The 17,491-nt window shown below is 38.5% G+C and overlaps 1 protein-coding gene across 14 annotated transcripts in view; it reads left to right on the top strand.

The window, feature by feature from the left end:
* Window positions 1-17,491, top strand: part of ptprk (protein tyrosine phosphatase receptor type K) — a 144,626-nt gene that overhangs the window by 60,591 nt on the left and 66,544 nt on the right. For all 14 annotated transcript variants that reach the window (XM_084738222.1, XM_084738224.1, XM_084738223.1 and 11 more), the window contains 5 exons: window positions 5,263-5,423; window positions 7,070-7,121; window positions 7,224-7,282; window positions 15,157-15,238; window positions 16,723-16,838. In XM_084738222.1, coding sequence (XP_084594348.1) covers window positions 5,263-5,423; window positions 7,070-7,121; window positions 7,224-7,282; window positions 15,157-15,238; window positions 16,723-16,838 — 470 coding nt within the window. The remainder of the gene's footprint in view (window positions 1-5,262; window positions 5,424-7,069; window positions 7,122-7,223; window positions 7,283-15,156; window positions 15,239-16,722; window positions 16,839-17,491) is intronic.

Below are 17,491 nucleotides of genomic sequence, written 5' to 3' on the forward strand. Positions count from 1 at the left end.
TCAGTAGAGTTAATTTATTTGCTCTTAAATTACACAATCATAATAGAATAAAAAAACGAACATTAAAAAGATTTTAAAGACTGAAGTGTGAGGTGAAAATCAGACTGGGTGCAACTTGATCACCGTTGGATTTTTAGCTGAAAACATGAAGAACAATGATTGGTTAATAAATTAATAAATAATAAAATGATCTGAAAATCATTCTCATATTGCACTAATATTAGTGAAGCACAACCATTAAAGTAGATTGTGACTATTTCACTTTCTTTATCATGGATAAGTTGCATGTTTTATTTGTATTTTTTGGTCCCAGTGTGGCCTCCCACTGCTCCAAATATTAGGATGGGTTAAATGCAGAGACTGAATCTGACTGGATAAATATACTTTTCATGGTTGATATGTTGACCTTTATCTTTATTTTACTGTTGAGTTCAAGAGGTTGTCAGCTAGTTTGTTGGTCGGTACCTTAAAAGGCTGAAAGTAAAACTCTCTCATTAGCTTGTTATCCCAACAGCAGGCTGTTACCGTTTTCCTGAAGAATACTGTCCTCTGTCTACCACACTGCTGCTTGCCGCTGTTGTTGTTATGTGACATATCTAGGTCTTAAGGCTGTCACATGGGTATTTTTAGCCTCATCGTTATATTTTGTCGTCATTCTATTAGCGTCCATTTTAGACTTTGGCAGTTCAAAGACATCAGCCATTTTAGAAACTGGCAGACTTCAGGTGTCAGATGTTCTTGGCATCACGAGGCCTGCTTTCTTAGCATGGGGGTTGTATCAGTTTCAAGTACTGTCAGTCTCTTATTACTCATATTTCCCAGTGCTGTTTTGGTCTCAGATTAGGTGTTGTTATTGTTCTGTCTCTGATTTGTATGATTTCTAAAATATATTTGAATATTATTTGAACATGTGGACATTGCTGACAGCCCTATTTACCAAATCTTATTCAGCTATTTTTGCCTATAAATAATCCACTTGTTGTTATGATTTTGCAGATATGCTAAAGGTTATATTTTTGCCATGTTGTGCGTATTGTGACATATCTGGGTCTCTGACTGATAGAAGTATTTTTAGCTGGCGCACCATCTTGGCAGCCATCTTAAAGGCACTTTTCTCATGTCACCATCGTAGCATTTGTGCCAAAAACCAAAGGAATGGCAGTGACATCCATCATGTGTTCATTCTGGATGGATTTAGATTTCAGATTTGGTGATAGAGAACGATGCTGTCCCCAGTCTTGTTTTCGATCTGATTGGCTGTAGTCCAGTTTGGACGTTCTCATTTTCTGCTTTGTTGGTGACATTCAGAACCAGGATGTAGGATTATTCTAATGCTGCCATGGCTGAATTAGAGGTGTGTGTTTGGGTGTGTGTGTGTGTGTGTAGAGGAGATGGTGGGGTGGTGATGGCAGTGGAGAGAAAGAAGAGAGATCAAGAGCGAGGAAAGGGCCAATCCAATAACGAGGATACAGTGTTTGGTTTTGAAAAGCTGATGTGTGTGTGTGTCCATGCACGCTTATGATTGTGTGCACTAGTTGAAAGCCTGTTGTGCTCTGCTGTATTCTGCGGAGAAAAGTGTTTTCTCACAGTAGATTAGCTGAACAATAGGTGATAATCACTATTGTCCTACAGCTGGTTGTATAGAGCATATTGTGAATGGGATAATATGCAAAAAGAATTACCCAGTCAGGATGGAGGGCTGTGTTTGTTTAACTGGAGCACATATTCAGGGTCGCAACAAACAATTTAATTGTTTTCTTTACTGATTAATCTATCAGTTATTATTGCAAGGACTTAACTAAACGATTAGCCTCTAAAATGTCAGAAAATAGTGAAAAAATGCCCATCGCTATTTGCCAGAGTGATATCTTCAAATAGCTTGTTTTGTCCAAAGAGCAGTCCAAAACCCAAAGATATTTAACCCTTTCATGCCTGAATAATGACCACCTTGATTTTTCTGAAATGTTTTTATTCCTTGTTCACGCATGAAAAAATATTGACTACAGGTGGCGAGCATGTGTTTGAGTTTTCAGCTGAAGAAATAAGTATTTAAAAATCCAATGAATAAAATTATTAGAGCCAGACAAAACTATATCTGCATATATCATAGCTGTGTTTGTTTGTTTTTTCACAGAACCTAATGCAAATTGTTTATTTATTTATTGATTTGTTTGTTTGTTTAGTTAGTTAGTCATTTAATATTTTTGTTTTTGTTGGAGCGTTTTGATCCTTTTTCTTAATTCAAGTAGTTCTGTTTATGTTTTTTTATGTTTCAGTGGCCTGATGTCATTTTGAATTTTATATGTATTTAAATAAAGAATATCGATATCATAATGTTTTTTATTTCCTAATATCAATATCGGCCCCTAAAAAAATCTAGTATCAGCTGGGCTTTTTTTTGTATAAAGTTAAACTAATGTGTTCACATATTTTAAAATATTCTAATGCTGTTTTATGCAGAAACATTGAACCTTGCTCTTGGCTCTTCAGCCTCTCCCCTCCCTCGTTATGCTCCTGTGTCCTTCCTCGTACTTCTCTTGACTCTTGACTCCTCATCCTCTCCCCGACTCCCACCGTTGAACTGTATATGTTTTCAACAAAGATTTTTTTCACAGAATTAACAGAAAAATGTTGGCCATGGCTCTACACATCCCATAATATTGGTATTTCAGCAGTGTAGTCTCTTCACTTTTACTGACAGTCAACCAGGTCTTTCTCCTATGAAAATTGGCAGAGCACCCAGGGCACAACTGCAGGAGACTGCATGCAGATTTACTCGGTTTTGCTGCACTTGAGCTCAAAAAATATTAAAACGCTATTCCTCACATAATGGAACTGATCTGCACAAAATATTGTTTTTGTTACAAAAACTCCAAGTATTTTCAAGAAAAAGAAAGTCACATTAATAGTATCAGTTTTAGTTAAAATACAACAGTGATGTTTGATGCCCAGTTTATTATTGTGGCCTCAAAACTATTCATATTCAAGAAAATAATAAATAAAATAAAACTAAAAAGCAGCAAATCCTCACATTTGAGAAGCTGAAGTAAGCATAGTAGTTTTACTTGAGAAATTGCTTTTTTGATTAAATGATTTACTAACCAATTAATCAACAATGTATTATTTCAGCTTTGCTTCTATTCAGTTCTAGTCTACAAATAGAATTAAACACTATCATGGCTACCTCCTCTCTGTTTGTCATGAGCTAATGTGAGATTAGACATCAGGCAGGAGAGGATCACATTTCATCATATTTCACTGGAACAACATCTGGTTGAGGTCTGAGCTGATTACTGAAACATCTGGATGGGCTGACGGACTGTCCTGTCAGCACTCCCAGATTATGTATTATTTTTCGCTCCATTTCCTGCAGTCAACTACTAGAGGTAGGCTGTATGGTACTCAGTAGTGACAGTAGGCAGAACAAAGTACCTGATGCACATTTATCATCAGCAGTGCCAGAAAACGTTCTCCCATCACATTAGAATAACAAAACTAATGGATTTGAGCGCGGGGGGACATAATGCAAACAGAACCAAATGTAGCCCAGAGGATAGCTATGAAAAATGCAACTAATCATGTGACACTCCTGGGTAGTTTCAGGTAGTGATATATTGCAAACAGTGGAAAAAACTGACTAGTGTGGTTAAGGAGCCTGTGCAAACTGCAGCAACTGCCGTCAAAATGACATGCCATTTTGGCCGCAGGCTGACCTCTTTGCGTTTTGATCATGTTCTTGGGTACAAACATGGTCAAATAGAAGAGAAAATGGAAAAAAGAGTAGAGGAGAAGAAAGATTTTTTTTTTAAATTTCATAAGAACATAAATTGTGGAATATAAAGGCAAGAAGTCGCTCTTCTCTTCTCTTCTCTTCTCTTTCCCATTTCCTGTGTTTATTTGTTGTTGGCTCACTAAGAAACAGCCCCACAATCACAAAGGAGAAACAAATGGCACAGTCGTAGGAACAGGGGTTTGTTTTATGTGTCTGGGGGGAACTGGTGACTGATTTTTGTACTGTAAGCCCAAAAAGGAATGAAAGGAGAGAGAAACAGAAGTGAGTAAAAACATGCAAACATAAAGGGGAAGAATAAAAGCTCTTTTGGGGTTTTTCATTCCCATGACAAGGAACTCACTGCTTGAAAGTGTGTAAGTCACAGAGGGAAGGCCAAATTCATTGTTAGGTTGTCCTTTCTTGATCTCCATTGGGAAATTCATTATCTGCATTTAATCCCCCAGTGGGCAGCTACTGTGCACCCCCAATTCTAAACCAGTGCTTTGATCAAGGGCACTGACAGGAGAATTAATCTGACATACATATTTTTTTGATGGTGGGGGGAACAGGAAACTGGACTCAAACTCACAATGTTGTCACAGGAAAATGTCCCACTTTCCTGGTTGGCTTCGGTTTCAGTTTCATTTAATTAATTTTCTTCTTTCTTTCTTTCTTTCTTTCTTTCTTTCTTTCTTTGTATTCTTATATCAAAATGTTTTATCACTGTAAAACAAAAAAAAGAAAAGAAATGCGCTTATGAAGGCTTGAACCAACAGCTTTCAACCAATATCATGACATCCACCCATTAATCAATCTTCTACTTGAGCGTCATAAGTGTCACAGAGCTGAGATTCGTTTGTTACCTATATGGGAACAGCATGGAACACCACTTTTCAATATTCAAATCAAATTCCTCATAATGTTATGTCTCACTGGCTTATCCTATTTCACTGGGATACAGTATGTAACAACGGATAGTCTTGAAATGCTGTTTCATCTGGGCTTGAAATAACATGCAAGGGGAGGAGTTAAGAATGAATAAATACTTTATGGAAAAACAGAGGGAAGAGAAAAAAAAGTTGCTGTAATTTTCCAATTCACAGAACTGTTGCAGCCGTCTGTCTTGGCTGTTCATTCTTCTTCAGTGAGGATTATATTTGAGCTACACACACAGGAGCAGAGAGAGTTTGTTTACTCATGTAGGTACATGTAAGTGGGCACACAGCCTACTCCTTGGCAAGTCCGACATAATACCGACTCCGTGTACACCCTAACTACCCCCTCAGAGGGCACCAGCGCTAGTCTGTTCAAGCACTGGATTTTAGCTGGTATGTGGTGTACAAGCACAAACACCTGCAAACAGACACGAGCTGATTTATGGATCCTGATTCACAAACATTTTGAACCCAATCCAACTCGAATTGGACGTGACTTTGGGTTTCTTTGTTAATCTTTGGTCACCCTCTCTTTGTCTTTGTCTCTGCATCCAGGTTCCTACATGTATGTGGACGTCTCTCAGTATGATGTCGGGGAGAAGGCCAGGTTTCAGCTGCCGGTCATGAAGGAGAACGACACTCACTGTATCGACTTCAACTATCTCCTCACCAGCCCAGACGGCTCCAGCCCCGGCACCCTCAACATCTTGGTCAAGGTATGAAAATAAACAAGATGGAACAGAATATGATAGAGATACAGCCGCTTGTTTGTCTGAGACTGGTTGTCCTGGTTCAATTTAGATGGTATTATGTGCCCAGTAAACAATCTACAAACACCTTGTTAGTTTTGAGACATTAACATTATTATTGTAAACAAACAGGGCTATCTGAATGCCTATACTGGCCTCTACTTAGCAGCTGACAGTGTGAGACAAAGTTTGGTTTCATGAGTCACGAGTTGGATCACATTATTGTATTAATTTAGTCCAAAAGCAGGTTGAGATGAGTTAAAGCTTTCACTACATTACATTAGAGTGAGGAGTCAAATGGCTGGAGATAGTTTACAACACTGCAATGAATCTACAGTATTTTTGAGAATACAGTATCACAAAACATAATACTACGATACTCAAGTGTATCAAAGTTTTCTTGCACCCCTACCAACCATCTTTCTTGCTCTTGTATTTGTGAAATGGCCCACAGAGTGACTGGCCCAGTGGTCAGTCTGACTACGCTCTGCCCTGTTTGTCTCTCTGCCCGAGGAGAAAATGCTGTACTCATGCTGTTGTTTATTTGGTTGTCATGACTCCATGAGTGATTGACGTCCTGTCACTGTTCCAGTTGCTCATCCTCAATGTGGAAAGAGAGCAGACGAACGTTTGTTTGAGTTCAGCGGACTGGACAGCTCAGCGGAGTCGTGTAATTGCAGCTTCATGGCATTTGATAAAATTCTGAAGCAGCGTAACAGGAACACTGGTGTTTTTGTTGGACATCTATCAAAGTACAAAGTGTGGGAGGTACAATCAGGATGGCCACATTTAAAACGATCCCAAAATGTCATTCCCTCCACTTTAATTGTTTCCATAACACTCCAGTCTTCTCATCCTCTCCTCCTCATAAGTTTTCTCACAAAATGAAGAAGTGGTTACAGAACACATAAAGAGAAAATTGCTGTTTTACTGGTTCTACAGTTTCCTGGTTCTGAGCATCAGGGGAGCATTATAAGTATGAAGACTGCCCTTCAATCTGATGACACAAAGTCAAACCCGCATTACTGCAAAAATTTTCCCTGCAAAACAGAGCTCCTACCTGCCGAGAGGCGGTGGTGTAGCTGAGCCTGACCTCTGACCTTTTTGATGACAGGGACAAGTACAACAACATGATTCAAGCCAAGTGCTCACGTAAAGAACCCACAACTTTTTGCCCCACGAAAGACACTATGAGGGTTCCTTCAGCCTGTTGTTGTCTTTATTTCCACCGCAGTGTGTTGATCATGATTTACTGCAAGACTCCTTTCGCTACTACTATCATCACAGATCGTCATTTCCGATTCCCGTCATCCAGCCTGCTACTTTTTGGTTCTCGCTGGGAACCAGCTGTTGACACTCTGAACAAGTCCATTTTTTGATGGAAATGCTCAGAACGGTTCACAATTAGTCACTTGAAGTGAAGCTGGTCCATTTTGGTGGAAAAGACCTTTGTGTTACTCCAAAGGTTCCTGTGGAAACATGGCTTTACATCACAGTGTCTTATAGTCCGTGCCATCATTATTATTTTTGTGTAATTAAATATTTCTCAGTGTAATGGAAATGAGGCCTCTATGAGTTTATGACTGATACATTGTACTTTGTTTTGTTTGTAGGTAAACAAGGGTCCGTTGGCCAACCCTATATGGAACGTGACGTCTTACACTGGTAAAGACTGACTCAGAGCACCACTCAAACTCTCATTTTATATCTTATTCTGACACTTCTGCGCTTCGATTTGCTCGTGCTGACTGTGATGTTTTCTTTCAGGTAAAGACTGGCTGAGAGCCGAACTCGCTGTTTCCACCTTTTGGCCCAATGAATATCAGGTAACTCCCTAAATAATAACCAACGTGTTTATGCATGATTCCCTTTATTATGTGCACTTAATTTCCATTTCATGTGTGTTCATGTGAATACACAAACACCACATACACACACACACACACACATGCTGTGAGGCAAGCAGCTGATTTATTTGTGGTGACTGAGGCTCAGGAGGTGACGATTAGGCTACAAAGACACTGAAAAAAAAATTAGATGGGTGTGTGTTTGCATGCATGGGGGTGTGTCACCACCATGCTGGACACTGATATTGTTGTGAGTGTTGTTGCATCTTTTTTCTTGTTGTATGACACGGTCTCAAAACCTGAAAATCATCATCATAGAAGTAGAAATGATTGCACTGTTGAAGTGCATTCTTGGGCTGCAACTAACAATTATTTTCATTATAGATGAACAATGTAAGATCTTTACATTACTTCTTTTGTTCAGCCATCTGTCCAAAACCTAAAGACTCTTCATTTACTATAAGAATAGCACACTTTTCACATTTAAGAAGTTGTAACCAGAAAATATTTGAAATTTTTCCTTGGAAAACGACTGAAACTGTTAAATCGATTGTCAAAATAATTGGCAGCTAGTTTTCTTTCCATTGACTAATCGATTAATCTATGTTCTTTTCTGTAATCTTCAAATAGAAACTCCCATTTAGCCACCAGCAAAAAGCGGTGACGTAGGTTACAGCATTAATGCCCAACCCTCCACCTACAGGGTTTATGTGTAGCAACATCATGATGCAGAAACCTACATCAAGTCACATGGGAAAATGTTTTAAGAAGAAATACTATTATGAAGCTAAAACATATCCAGTTCACCAAAATTTAGTTGTTTGGATTTGAATATAGAAGGAAGACATGTTGTAAGTTACAGACTGATTTAAAAAGAAACAATAATAATAAAAAATAATGGGCCCGCCCTTTAATTTATGACATTCAGGCAGCATGATGTGTGTGTGTGTGTGTGTGTGTGTGTGTGTGTGTTGTCTGGTGCTGACACATGTGGGCATGTTGTGGGATAGCTTGTCTGCAAATGTCCTAGCAGGCATACACAGACACACACTGATCATGTTAACACACACTGCCTGGGGACCCTGTAATATTACTGTAAGGCGAAGTGTGAAAGCATCCTCCAAATGGCCCATCTGGAGCCCAAATGGCCCTCAGTGACTACGGGAGGAGATCACCAGCATGAAACTCGTGTGTCAACATGTTTTAATTGAACACAATCATCCTGGTTTGCTGAGGCTTATGTAGGTTTTTCCGGCTATGAAACAGGTTATTGGATTTGAGGTTATGAAGCTATTTTTTCATGTTCAAACATGTTTCTGTGTTAGCACTTTAGCTTGAGTTGTAATGAGACTGGTTTCACCAGGGGAAGGCTAGGCACATGCTCATGTACTCAAGCACACACACTCACACACACAAGAAGTGATGAGCTCACATCATGCACACACGCACACGCACACACAGCATGTGAAGACCGTACAATTACCATATTTATTTCTTATTTATTTTAAAAGAAACATTGAGCAGTTAGTTGATGGACAGACAATTGTGAAGTATTTTGTCTGTATTTTCTTTATGCAAAAATTCCCCCCAAAATGCTGCTTTTATATAGGATAGTAAATGTAATAAAAAACATATTTTTTTTTTATTTCATAGACTCAATTTTGAATGTATAATTATAAAAATTCATCCCAAAAATCATAAGTTGCAACAATTCACTTTATTTTCTCATGACTTTTAGGATTTGTGGCTCTAGAAAGTGGGGCTGCACAGAATAATTTGACGTGTCGAAGATTCGATCATAATGTTAAAAAAAACCGAATGAAAATTACGCTACACTAATATTATTTGTGTTACACTATTTGGTGAATTAGATTCCATTTGTGGTTGTGTAGGATTGTTTATAACTTCTGTGATCCAAACATTTCCAGTATCTACAAAGTGTTGGAAAGTCCAAAAGTCAGACCTGAAAACTTACCTGAGACTGTATTAACTGGGTGGTCAAGCAGTAATCTAACAGCACCATAAATTACAGACAGACATTCAAAGCTTTACACAATTGTAAAAAAAAAATTAAAAAGTACATTCAGTGCAGCAATACTGGCAGAATTGTTTTTGTTTTCCTCACTATTAGAAATTCCACTGTTTAACTTTTATTACCTCAAGCTTTGGGTTTTATATTTATAACATTTTGAAATAATATAAAAATGAAGATGAGGTTAAAATTGAGTGTTTTCAGAGAAAGCAGGTGTGTAAACCTGGCTGACATTTCTCATGACTGAGAGAATTCAAAGTGTAAACGCTCCTTGCCTGCTGATTTAAACATTTTTGATTCAGTGCCCATACATGCATACATCAAAGTGATGTATGTGATTGGTTGATAAGAGGATGTACGTTATCGTCCCACCCTGCTCTGGAGTGATTATGTGTCAGTTCTCAGCCTTCAGCATTTCAGAGTTGCTTTGCCCATGTGAGAACTTGTAAACCCAAGCTATCAGTAATCCTGCCTCACTCGGGTGACACCAGTCAGTGACTGCCTGCATGATGGAAACACTATCTCCTCAGAGATGACCACCATCGGATCACCATAAATCACAGAATGCAAAGGGCCTTATGATTGATAATTAAACTCGTCAAGGAAACAAGATGAGCAATGACTTGCATCCGGGGTGCAGTGAACCAGAGCATTCCTCTAAAATCCACATTCTCAAACACATGATCATTAACAGAGCGATAGACTTGTGACTAAGGTGCAGACACACAGAACGCGGTCAGGATGCATCTGGGTACACTGGACCACGACAGTTTCTGGCTGGTTGTGAGTTGGATGGTGCTTGTTTTTGGCTCATTTGTTTTCAAATTGTTGGCAAGGTCACCGAATTCTTCCATATTACAGCTAAATTGCGCACTGAAATATGTTCATGAAAACATTGGAGGCCAAAATAGACAAAGCAGTAACTGAATATCATATTTGATCAGCACTGTCTAATGCATTTGCATAAAGTTGTGGCTGAGTTGTGATTATGCAAATTCAGAAACGGCGATTGCTCCGTCAACTCACCGTACCGAGACTTGACTCTGCTGGACTTGACTCATGTGAAACGTGACTTACTTGTGACCTCACTGCCCAAAGATTTGGCAGATCTCCATCTTTAGTCATAATAATTTAAAGATTAAAGTCTCTGAACAGCAACAGGCAGGCGTTGCATAGCTACAGTAGTGCTGCCATTTACTTCAAAAACAACAAACAACAACAGCAACAAATTCAAACAACAAATTTAATTGAATTAAAATGAAAGCAACCTTGTCTTATTGTAGTTTTGTCCCACTCTGTGAAATTGAACCGATCATTAAAGATCAAATGCTAGTTCTTTCTGTGTTAAAAGGGTTGTTTCTTAATAAAAAAATAGTTGCCCTAATCAGCAAAGGTTGAAATTTTTAATTTGAGTAATATTTATTAATCAGAATTCATCTTTGCTGGAATAAAACACTATTAAAGATAGGGCTTCCACTGTTGATTAATCTGTCAATTATTGTCTCGATTAATCGATTATTTGTTTGGTCCATAAAATGAATGAAAATGGTGAAAAATGCTGATCACTGTTTCCCAAAGCTCAAGATAACATTCTCAACTCAAACATATTCAGTTTATTGTCATGAAGGAATAAAGAAACCAGAAAATAAACACATGTAAGAAGCTGAAATCAGATGATTTTTACTTTTTTTCTTAAAGAATTATACTCAAACTGATTAATCAAATATCAAAATAGTTTGTGATTAATTTAACAATTTATTCAGAATTGATTAATCCTAACAAGTCATGATACTTAAAACAGATTCATCTCAACCGACATGACAGACATGATTAAAAAAACACTCTGGTTTTAAATAATGAAGCAGACTTTTAAATAGGAGTAAATCGACACGTATGCACACAAAGGAGAAGGAGAAGAAGTCATTAGGTCATGTTATGGCTACCAAAACAAACGTGGTTATAATAACAAGCAGTGATCAGACTGGGGAGGCAGACACGCGAGCCGACGGTCTTCAGACAGACAGAGATGAAGGTATTAAAAGTCAACTGATGTCTTTCTGCTGTGCTCCGCAGTGAGCTATGAGTGAAAGATGATAGGAGAGAGAGACAAGCTAGATTGGGAGAGGAGGGAGACGGAGAGGGGGAGAGTGTGACAAGCAGGGGATGATAAGCTATGGGTAAACAGTTCACGGCAGATTTCCTCTTACAGGTGATGAATGACAACAACCGCTCAGCCCCTCACTCTCCTTCTCCCTCTGTCTCTCTCTTTTTTGATAGCGACCTCCTCCTCTCCTCCCTCCTCTCCTCTGTTCATTACAGAGCTCCTCTCTGAGTAAACACTGTTAGAAAACAGAGACGGCAAGCGAGAGACAGAGAGAGAGAGAGAAGTTAGAGGAGAGGAATGGTTAGAAAGAGGGAGGGTGATGGCAGAAATAAAGAGCGGAGGGAGTTGGAGGGCGAACGTATGGACAAGGGGATAAATGAGGATGAGGATGAGAGTAGTCATTCAGACCGTGAGTGGATGAGATGGTTGTAAATGGAGGCACCTGTTGAATACACTATTAACACTCACAATATAACATTTAGAGAAGCACATTAACAATAGAAACAACAACCACAAAGCGCCGAGCATAACTAAGGCCCATAATTTGGTTGTCCCATTCCACATTTTGCTGCTTTCCTCTTGAAACAAACAACTCATTATCCCTTCTGTGGTTTTGTTGTGTCGAAATAGAGATAAATTAACTCATAGTCTGCTGAGTCACATTTGTTCATGCCAGTTTCTAAACCAGAATTTAAAGTAAACGAGACTCAAGAGTCTGTTTCCTCTCCAGCAGCTTGGCGAGGCTCTACTGAGACGCAGCAGTGCTAATTTCAGCATGCTAATATGTTCATAATTACAGTGCTAACATGATGTTTTATGTATGTGTGTTAATGTAAAGGTAATATTTACCATGTTCACCATCCTAGTTTAGCACTTTAGAATGCTAACATGTAGCAAATTATCGCTAAAGACAAAATACAGCCGTTCTTAATGGGAATAGAGCGGTGCAGGGGTGATATATTTTTGCAGGTCAACCCAGAAGTTAGCTTTTCCCTAATTCCTTCATCAAAACGCCAATTTAATCCACTGGATTTCGGATTAGTGTAGAAAATAAGATCTGTGGCAAACAAAAGTTTATGATGCTTACATGTTTCATTCAGCAAGGTAGTCTTCACGGATGAACATCAACAACACTGCGGTTGCATGACATCTGCATCGCCACTACTAAGTTTCTAACTTCTGGTTTGATTTTGCGTGCTATTGATTGATAAACAAGTTGGAAAGGTTGAGTAAGAATAGTAAAAGAATAAACAAGAGCACAAGAATAAACACGAGGCTCTAAAAGCAGATTAGTGAGTAGAAGAATTTTCCGTGTTCAGTTTGATGACATTTATTGTCCCTGACAACCTCTGTAGTGTCATTTAGTCACTTGTCAGTAACCGCCTTTCTAAAGACGAGCAAAAGCTTCAAAATTAATGTCTGATCGACAAAATGTGAATATCTTAAGCTTGTGTTAATCTCACACCTTGTCTCAGGCATCTAACCAAAAACTCACTCAAAAAAAAGCAAACAAACAAACAACAAAAAAAAACACTGACTTATATATGAGATGAGGAACTGGAGGTGCAAAATTGCTAAATAATTTCAAGACGTATTTGACCTGCCGGTGGTGCTACACATGAATATCTGTACAAAATCAAAGCCAACCAGTATTTGCTGAGCAGTGGACTTACATTGCAATCCCTGAAGCCAACATTCCTACTCTGGCAAAAATGTTTCTCTTACTGTTGTAACTTTCTCTCTTTATAGACGCAATATGTAACATTTGCACATTAAAATGCTGGAAAACACATGAACATACACACACGTTATAATTTGGTTGAATTGTGTACTTGTATTATCATAAATGTTTCCAACAATGTTACTAGCCGTTTCTAGCTAGTTGCTAGTTGTTATATCTTACGGGAAAACACAAGACAAGATGAATAAGTTAACATAGTGTGAATAAAACTTTAATATTAATATTTCTCTCTAGTGAACATGATTTCTGCCTGAGTTGTGTCAGATAGATTTTCATCAGCTATGTGGTTGTTTTATGTGATCCCGCACTACTTCACGATACCATCAAACTACATCTTTTGTTATTGTTTTATTGTGAGAGAGACCTCACGTGGCAGAACTCTTGTTTCACATTGTGGTCATGTCATGAAAAGAAGCAGATGTACATTCAGCAAAAAGTCAAGAGAAAACTGAAACCACAACAAGGAGAAGACAGAGAGGGACAGGATGGGAAAGAAAGGCTAATACACTTTCTCATTGTCTACCTTTCCACGTTTGGTTTCATTGCTTATTATCATTTCAGCGGCAGACATTTTATGTGTACCAAAGGAGATTACTATGATCCAACAGGAAGTATCTCATTTATCCTTCCTGGCTTGTTGGCCAGAATGTATAAATCCAGCAGCAGTTGGGATGGCAGCTTTGTATTTATCCAGTTTAATGCACATCACTGGCGCCTGTCACTGGCTATCTGTCTTGTGACAACTTAGATCGGATCCATCACTTTGACAGCAAATTTAAATGGCAATAGTCTTACTTTGCTGCTTCCAGTGTACTCTGAATGCATCTAAAAGTCGGTTCAGAGGCGCAGTTTGTGATTTAGTAACAATACTAAACAGTGTTGATGATTTGGTAACAGTGCCATAGAGGGTTTGCGATGTGCAAGCAGAGTGTTTGTAGGTTATGTAAGTTTTAGTTTTCTCCTAGGACCAGCATTGCCAGTGTTTTTGCTGTTGTGTTTTGCTTTTTGTACATTTTGTATGCTGGACCTGTTCCATTTACCAATACACTTCTTTAATCATCTCTGCTGTATTTAATTCAGTGAGCCTAATTTTTAAAAATACAATCAGCAGCAGAAAGTTAAAACAATAAAACAACAAACAAATTGAGAGGGTAAAATTAAAAACAGAATATAATTCGATGCTCTCATTTCTTTTGAATGTTTTATTCTTAAGTATTTTTATTGCTGCTTGTAATTGTTTTCTTAGAGGTGAAACCATTGTTTTGTGTAAACAGATATCCTGATCTCGATGGGATAAAAACATTAGTCAAATATTAAGTAACATTTTATTTGAGACTGCCATAACCATCTTCATGAGTGTTTATGACTGTTGTCATTTAGTGTCATTTGGTCAATTATGTCACTTTTAATCCAAAGTTGACATTGTTCAAAATGTCTTTGTTATGACAACTTGACATCTTTATGACAAGTCCAAATGGTGCCACTTTACTTGAGGTCAAGGGAATTAATTATGACTCCATTATAAAAGCATTTGACAGTTTAATAAAGCTTAATGACATCTTTGTGTCAAGTCCAAATGGCACTGCTTTACCTGAGGTCAAGGAAAGTATTCATGACACACTTATAATCGTCTCATCAGGGCCAGTGTCAAAACCAATCACCTAAGACAGTTTGATATAATGTTAAAGCATAAAGCTAAACAGAATCTTAATGTCAAGTTGTTATAGCAAAGACATTATTGGCTTGATTAATGTAAAGTTGTCATGACAAAGATGTCTCAAACAATGTCAACTTTGCATTAAAAATGACACTTAATAAACACTCCTGCATGTGCATGACAGACGTCACAACATGATTTTGACAGTGTAATGACAATCTTATGCACATTCCTTCAAATAAAGTGTTTCCAAAGATTCTGTATAATTTTGATAATAATGGAGACAGTAATGGCTAAATCTCTTTCTTTTCTTCCTCAGGTCATATTCGAAGCAGAGGTTTCGGACAGCAAAGCCGGCTTCATCGCCATTGACGACATTCAGGTGCTCAGCTACCCGTGCGGTGAGTCATTAGCATGCCAGCAATTAGTCCTAGTTCGCTGAATAGACGCTGATAGCTTTGGCCACTAATTAGACTGTACCTGGGATGGTTTCTGTTGCAGTTGAATGGGTAGATAAGTGGGAAGGTGACACAGGAGAGGAGGGATGCGGCGCGAGGAGAAAGTCGTGGAGAAAAATGAGAGAAATAAAAAAAAAAAAGGGTAGAGGGAGAAACAGAGGGAATAGGAGAGAGTGAAGCGGGAAATGAGACAGTATTAGGGCAATCATAGAGAGAGAAGATTCTGACCACTCAGCACTTTCCCTCTCTCTCTCTCTCTCTCTCTCTCTCTCTCTCTCTCTCTCTCTCTCTCTCTCTCACTCTCTCTCGCTCTCTCTTTAACCCACATGCACACACAGATGCACACACACACACACACACACACACTCAGCGAACAGTAGCTGTCTTGTCTCATACTCACAGGAAAGAGATGAGGGCTGCGATCCATTTTAAATTCTTGCTACGTCTCAAGTCTTCTTCTCTCCTTCGCTTGAGTGTTTCCTAACTTCTAGAGGCCCCAAAAAGAGCTGTGACGACAAACTGTTACTGTTAATGGAGGGCTCTGTTAATCTAGAGGGATCCTGGAGGGTTACTATGTTGGAAAGGAAGCAATTACAACAGCTTTTGATCGCTTGTCTAGTCACAGTAGGACAATTTTGTGTCTTAATAGATTCTATTGATTACAAGTCATAAAAATAAACTGTCTTGCACCGTCCTCTTGTACAGTTTGTGAGGTCCTGGTATCCCTGTTGTCCCTGTCTCCATCAGAAGTTAGAGAAATCTCTCTGAAGGAACATTCATTTTGTCAATAAAGTGATCCGAAATCTGAAAAACGTATAAAAAGGAGAACCTCGGTCTTTTAAAAGCAGAGGAGCAGGACTCCTAATAGGAAGGAGCAAGTATTTGAAAAGGAATTAGTACTTAGTCTCCACAGTGGAAGCATTCATTCTCACAGCTGCATTTCTGGACACACAAGTTTGTGTGTTTGCATGCGTGCAAGCTAGGGTGTGTGTGTGTGTTTCCATTCACCGTAGGAGCTGCTATCTATGATTGCAATCACCTCTTCAGAATAAAAATGTCATAGCTGACTTGCATCTTCAGGGTCTAAAAGGTTTATTTCATATCTTAGCACGGTAGTTAAGAATTGGGAGCTATGAGAATTATATATACTGGATGTGACATTGATGTTACCTCCCAGTGGCAATGCAGCACTGTGCTTTGGTTTCATCTGACTCCAGTGAAATCTAATCGCAGTAATAATGAACATGTTCCTTAGGGTTAGGGAACATCCTGAAATGTATACGTTGTGCTTATGATAACCTGACCTCCCTCTGGCTCTGTCACTTCATAACAGATAAATAAAATGAACCTTAAAACAGATAAATACAAATACATATAACCTTGATGTAAACTCATTCTAATTTTCTCCATTTGTTTGTTTGCTGCAGATAAATCCCCTCATTTCCTGCGTCTTGGGGACGTGGAGGTGAACGCTGGACAGAACGCCACATTTCAGTGTATCGCCACAGGACGAGACACATCGAACAATAAGCTCTGGCTACAGGTACAGCTTTACACATGCATGCGCACACATTCTTAAAAACAAACCATGTTTTAGTCTACTGCCGCTGACCCATCCAAGTCCCGCCCCTTTTTTGGTCTTCTTTCTAGTAACAGTTGAGCAAGCTTGTTACACAGCAGAGCCAACTTCTCCTTTCCTGTTTCCTTAGATATGCAATGTATTAGCCTCGATAAATACTAGATAACTAACTAACTCGCTAGCTAATCTACATCAAATCCGTATCTAGCTACTCACAACTGATAGCTAATGTTAGCGAAATGCTAACTAAATAATTTACATCAATCATTACCTAGCCAGTTAGCTTTTTGCTAACATTAGCTAACTTAACATGTGATAATGACTATGTCTTAAATCATCCACACATTCACTATTCCTACTCACTATCAAGGGATTTCTTTAAAGCTACAGCGATTAGTCATTTCATCATTTTGAGTCATTTTCATTAAAAAAAAAAAGTCCCGATTCTCTGATTTCAGCTTCTCAAATGTGAATATTTTCTGTTTTCTTTCTGACATTATATGGACCAAACAACTAATCAGTTGATTGAGAAAATGATGTACAGATTAATCAATAATGAAAATGAATAGTTGCAGTCCCAGATTTCTATGTAGAGGACTGTATAGGACACTGTATCG

This window comes from Lutjanus erythropterus, chromosome 15, assembly GCF_056507025.1.
Source record: "Lutjanus erythropterus isolate fLutEry1 chromosome 15, fLutEry1.hap2, whole genome shotgun sequence".
In the NCBI taxonomy this organism is placed as follows: domain Eukaryota; kingdom Metazoa; phylum Chordata; class Actinopteri; order Lutjaniformes; family Lutjanidae; genus Lutjanus; species Lutjanus erythropterus.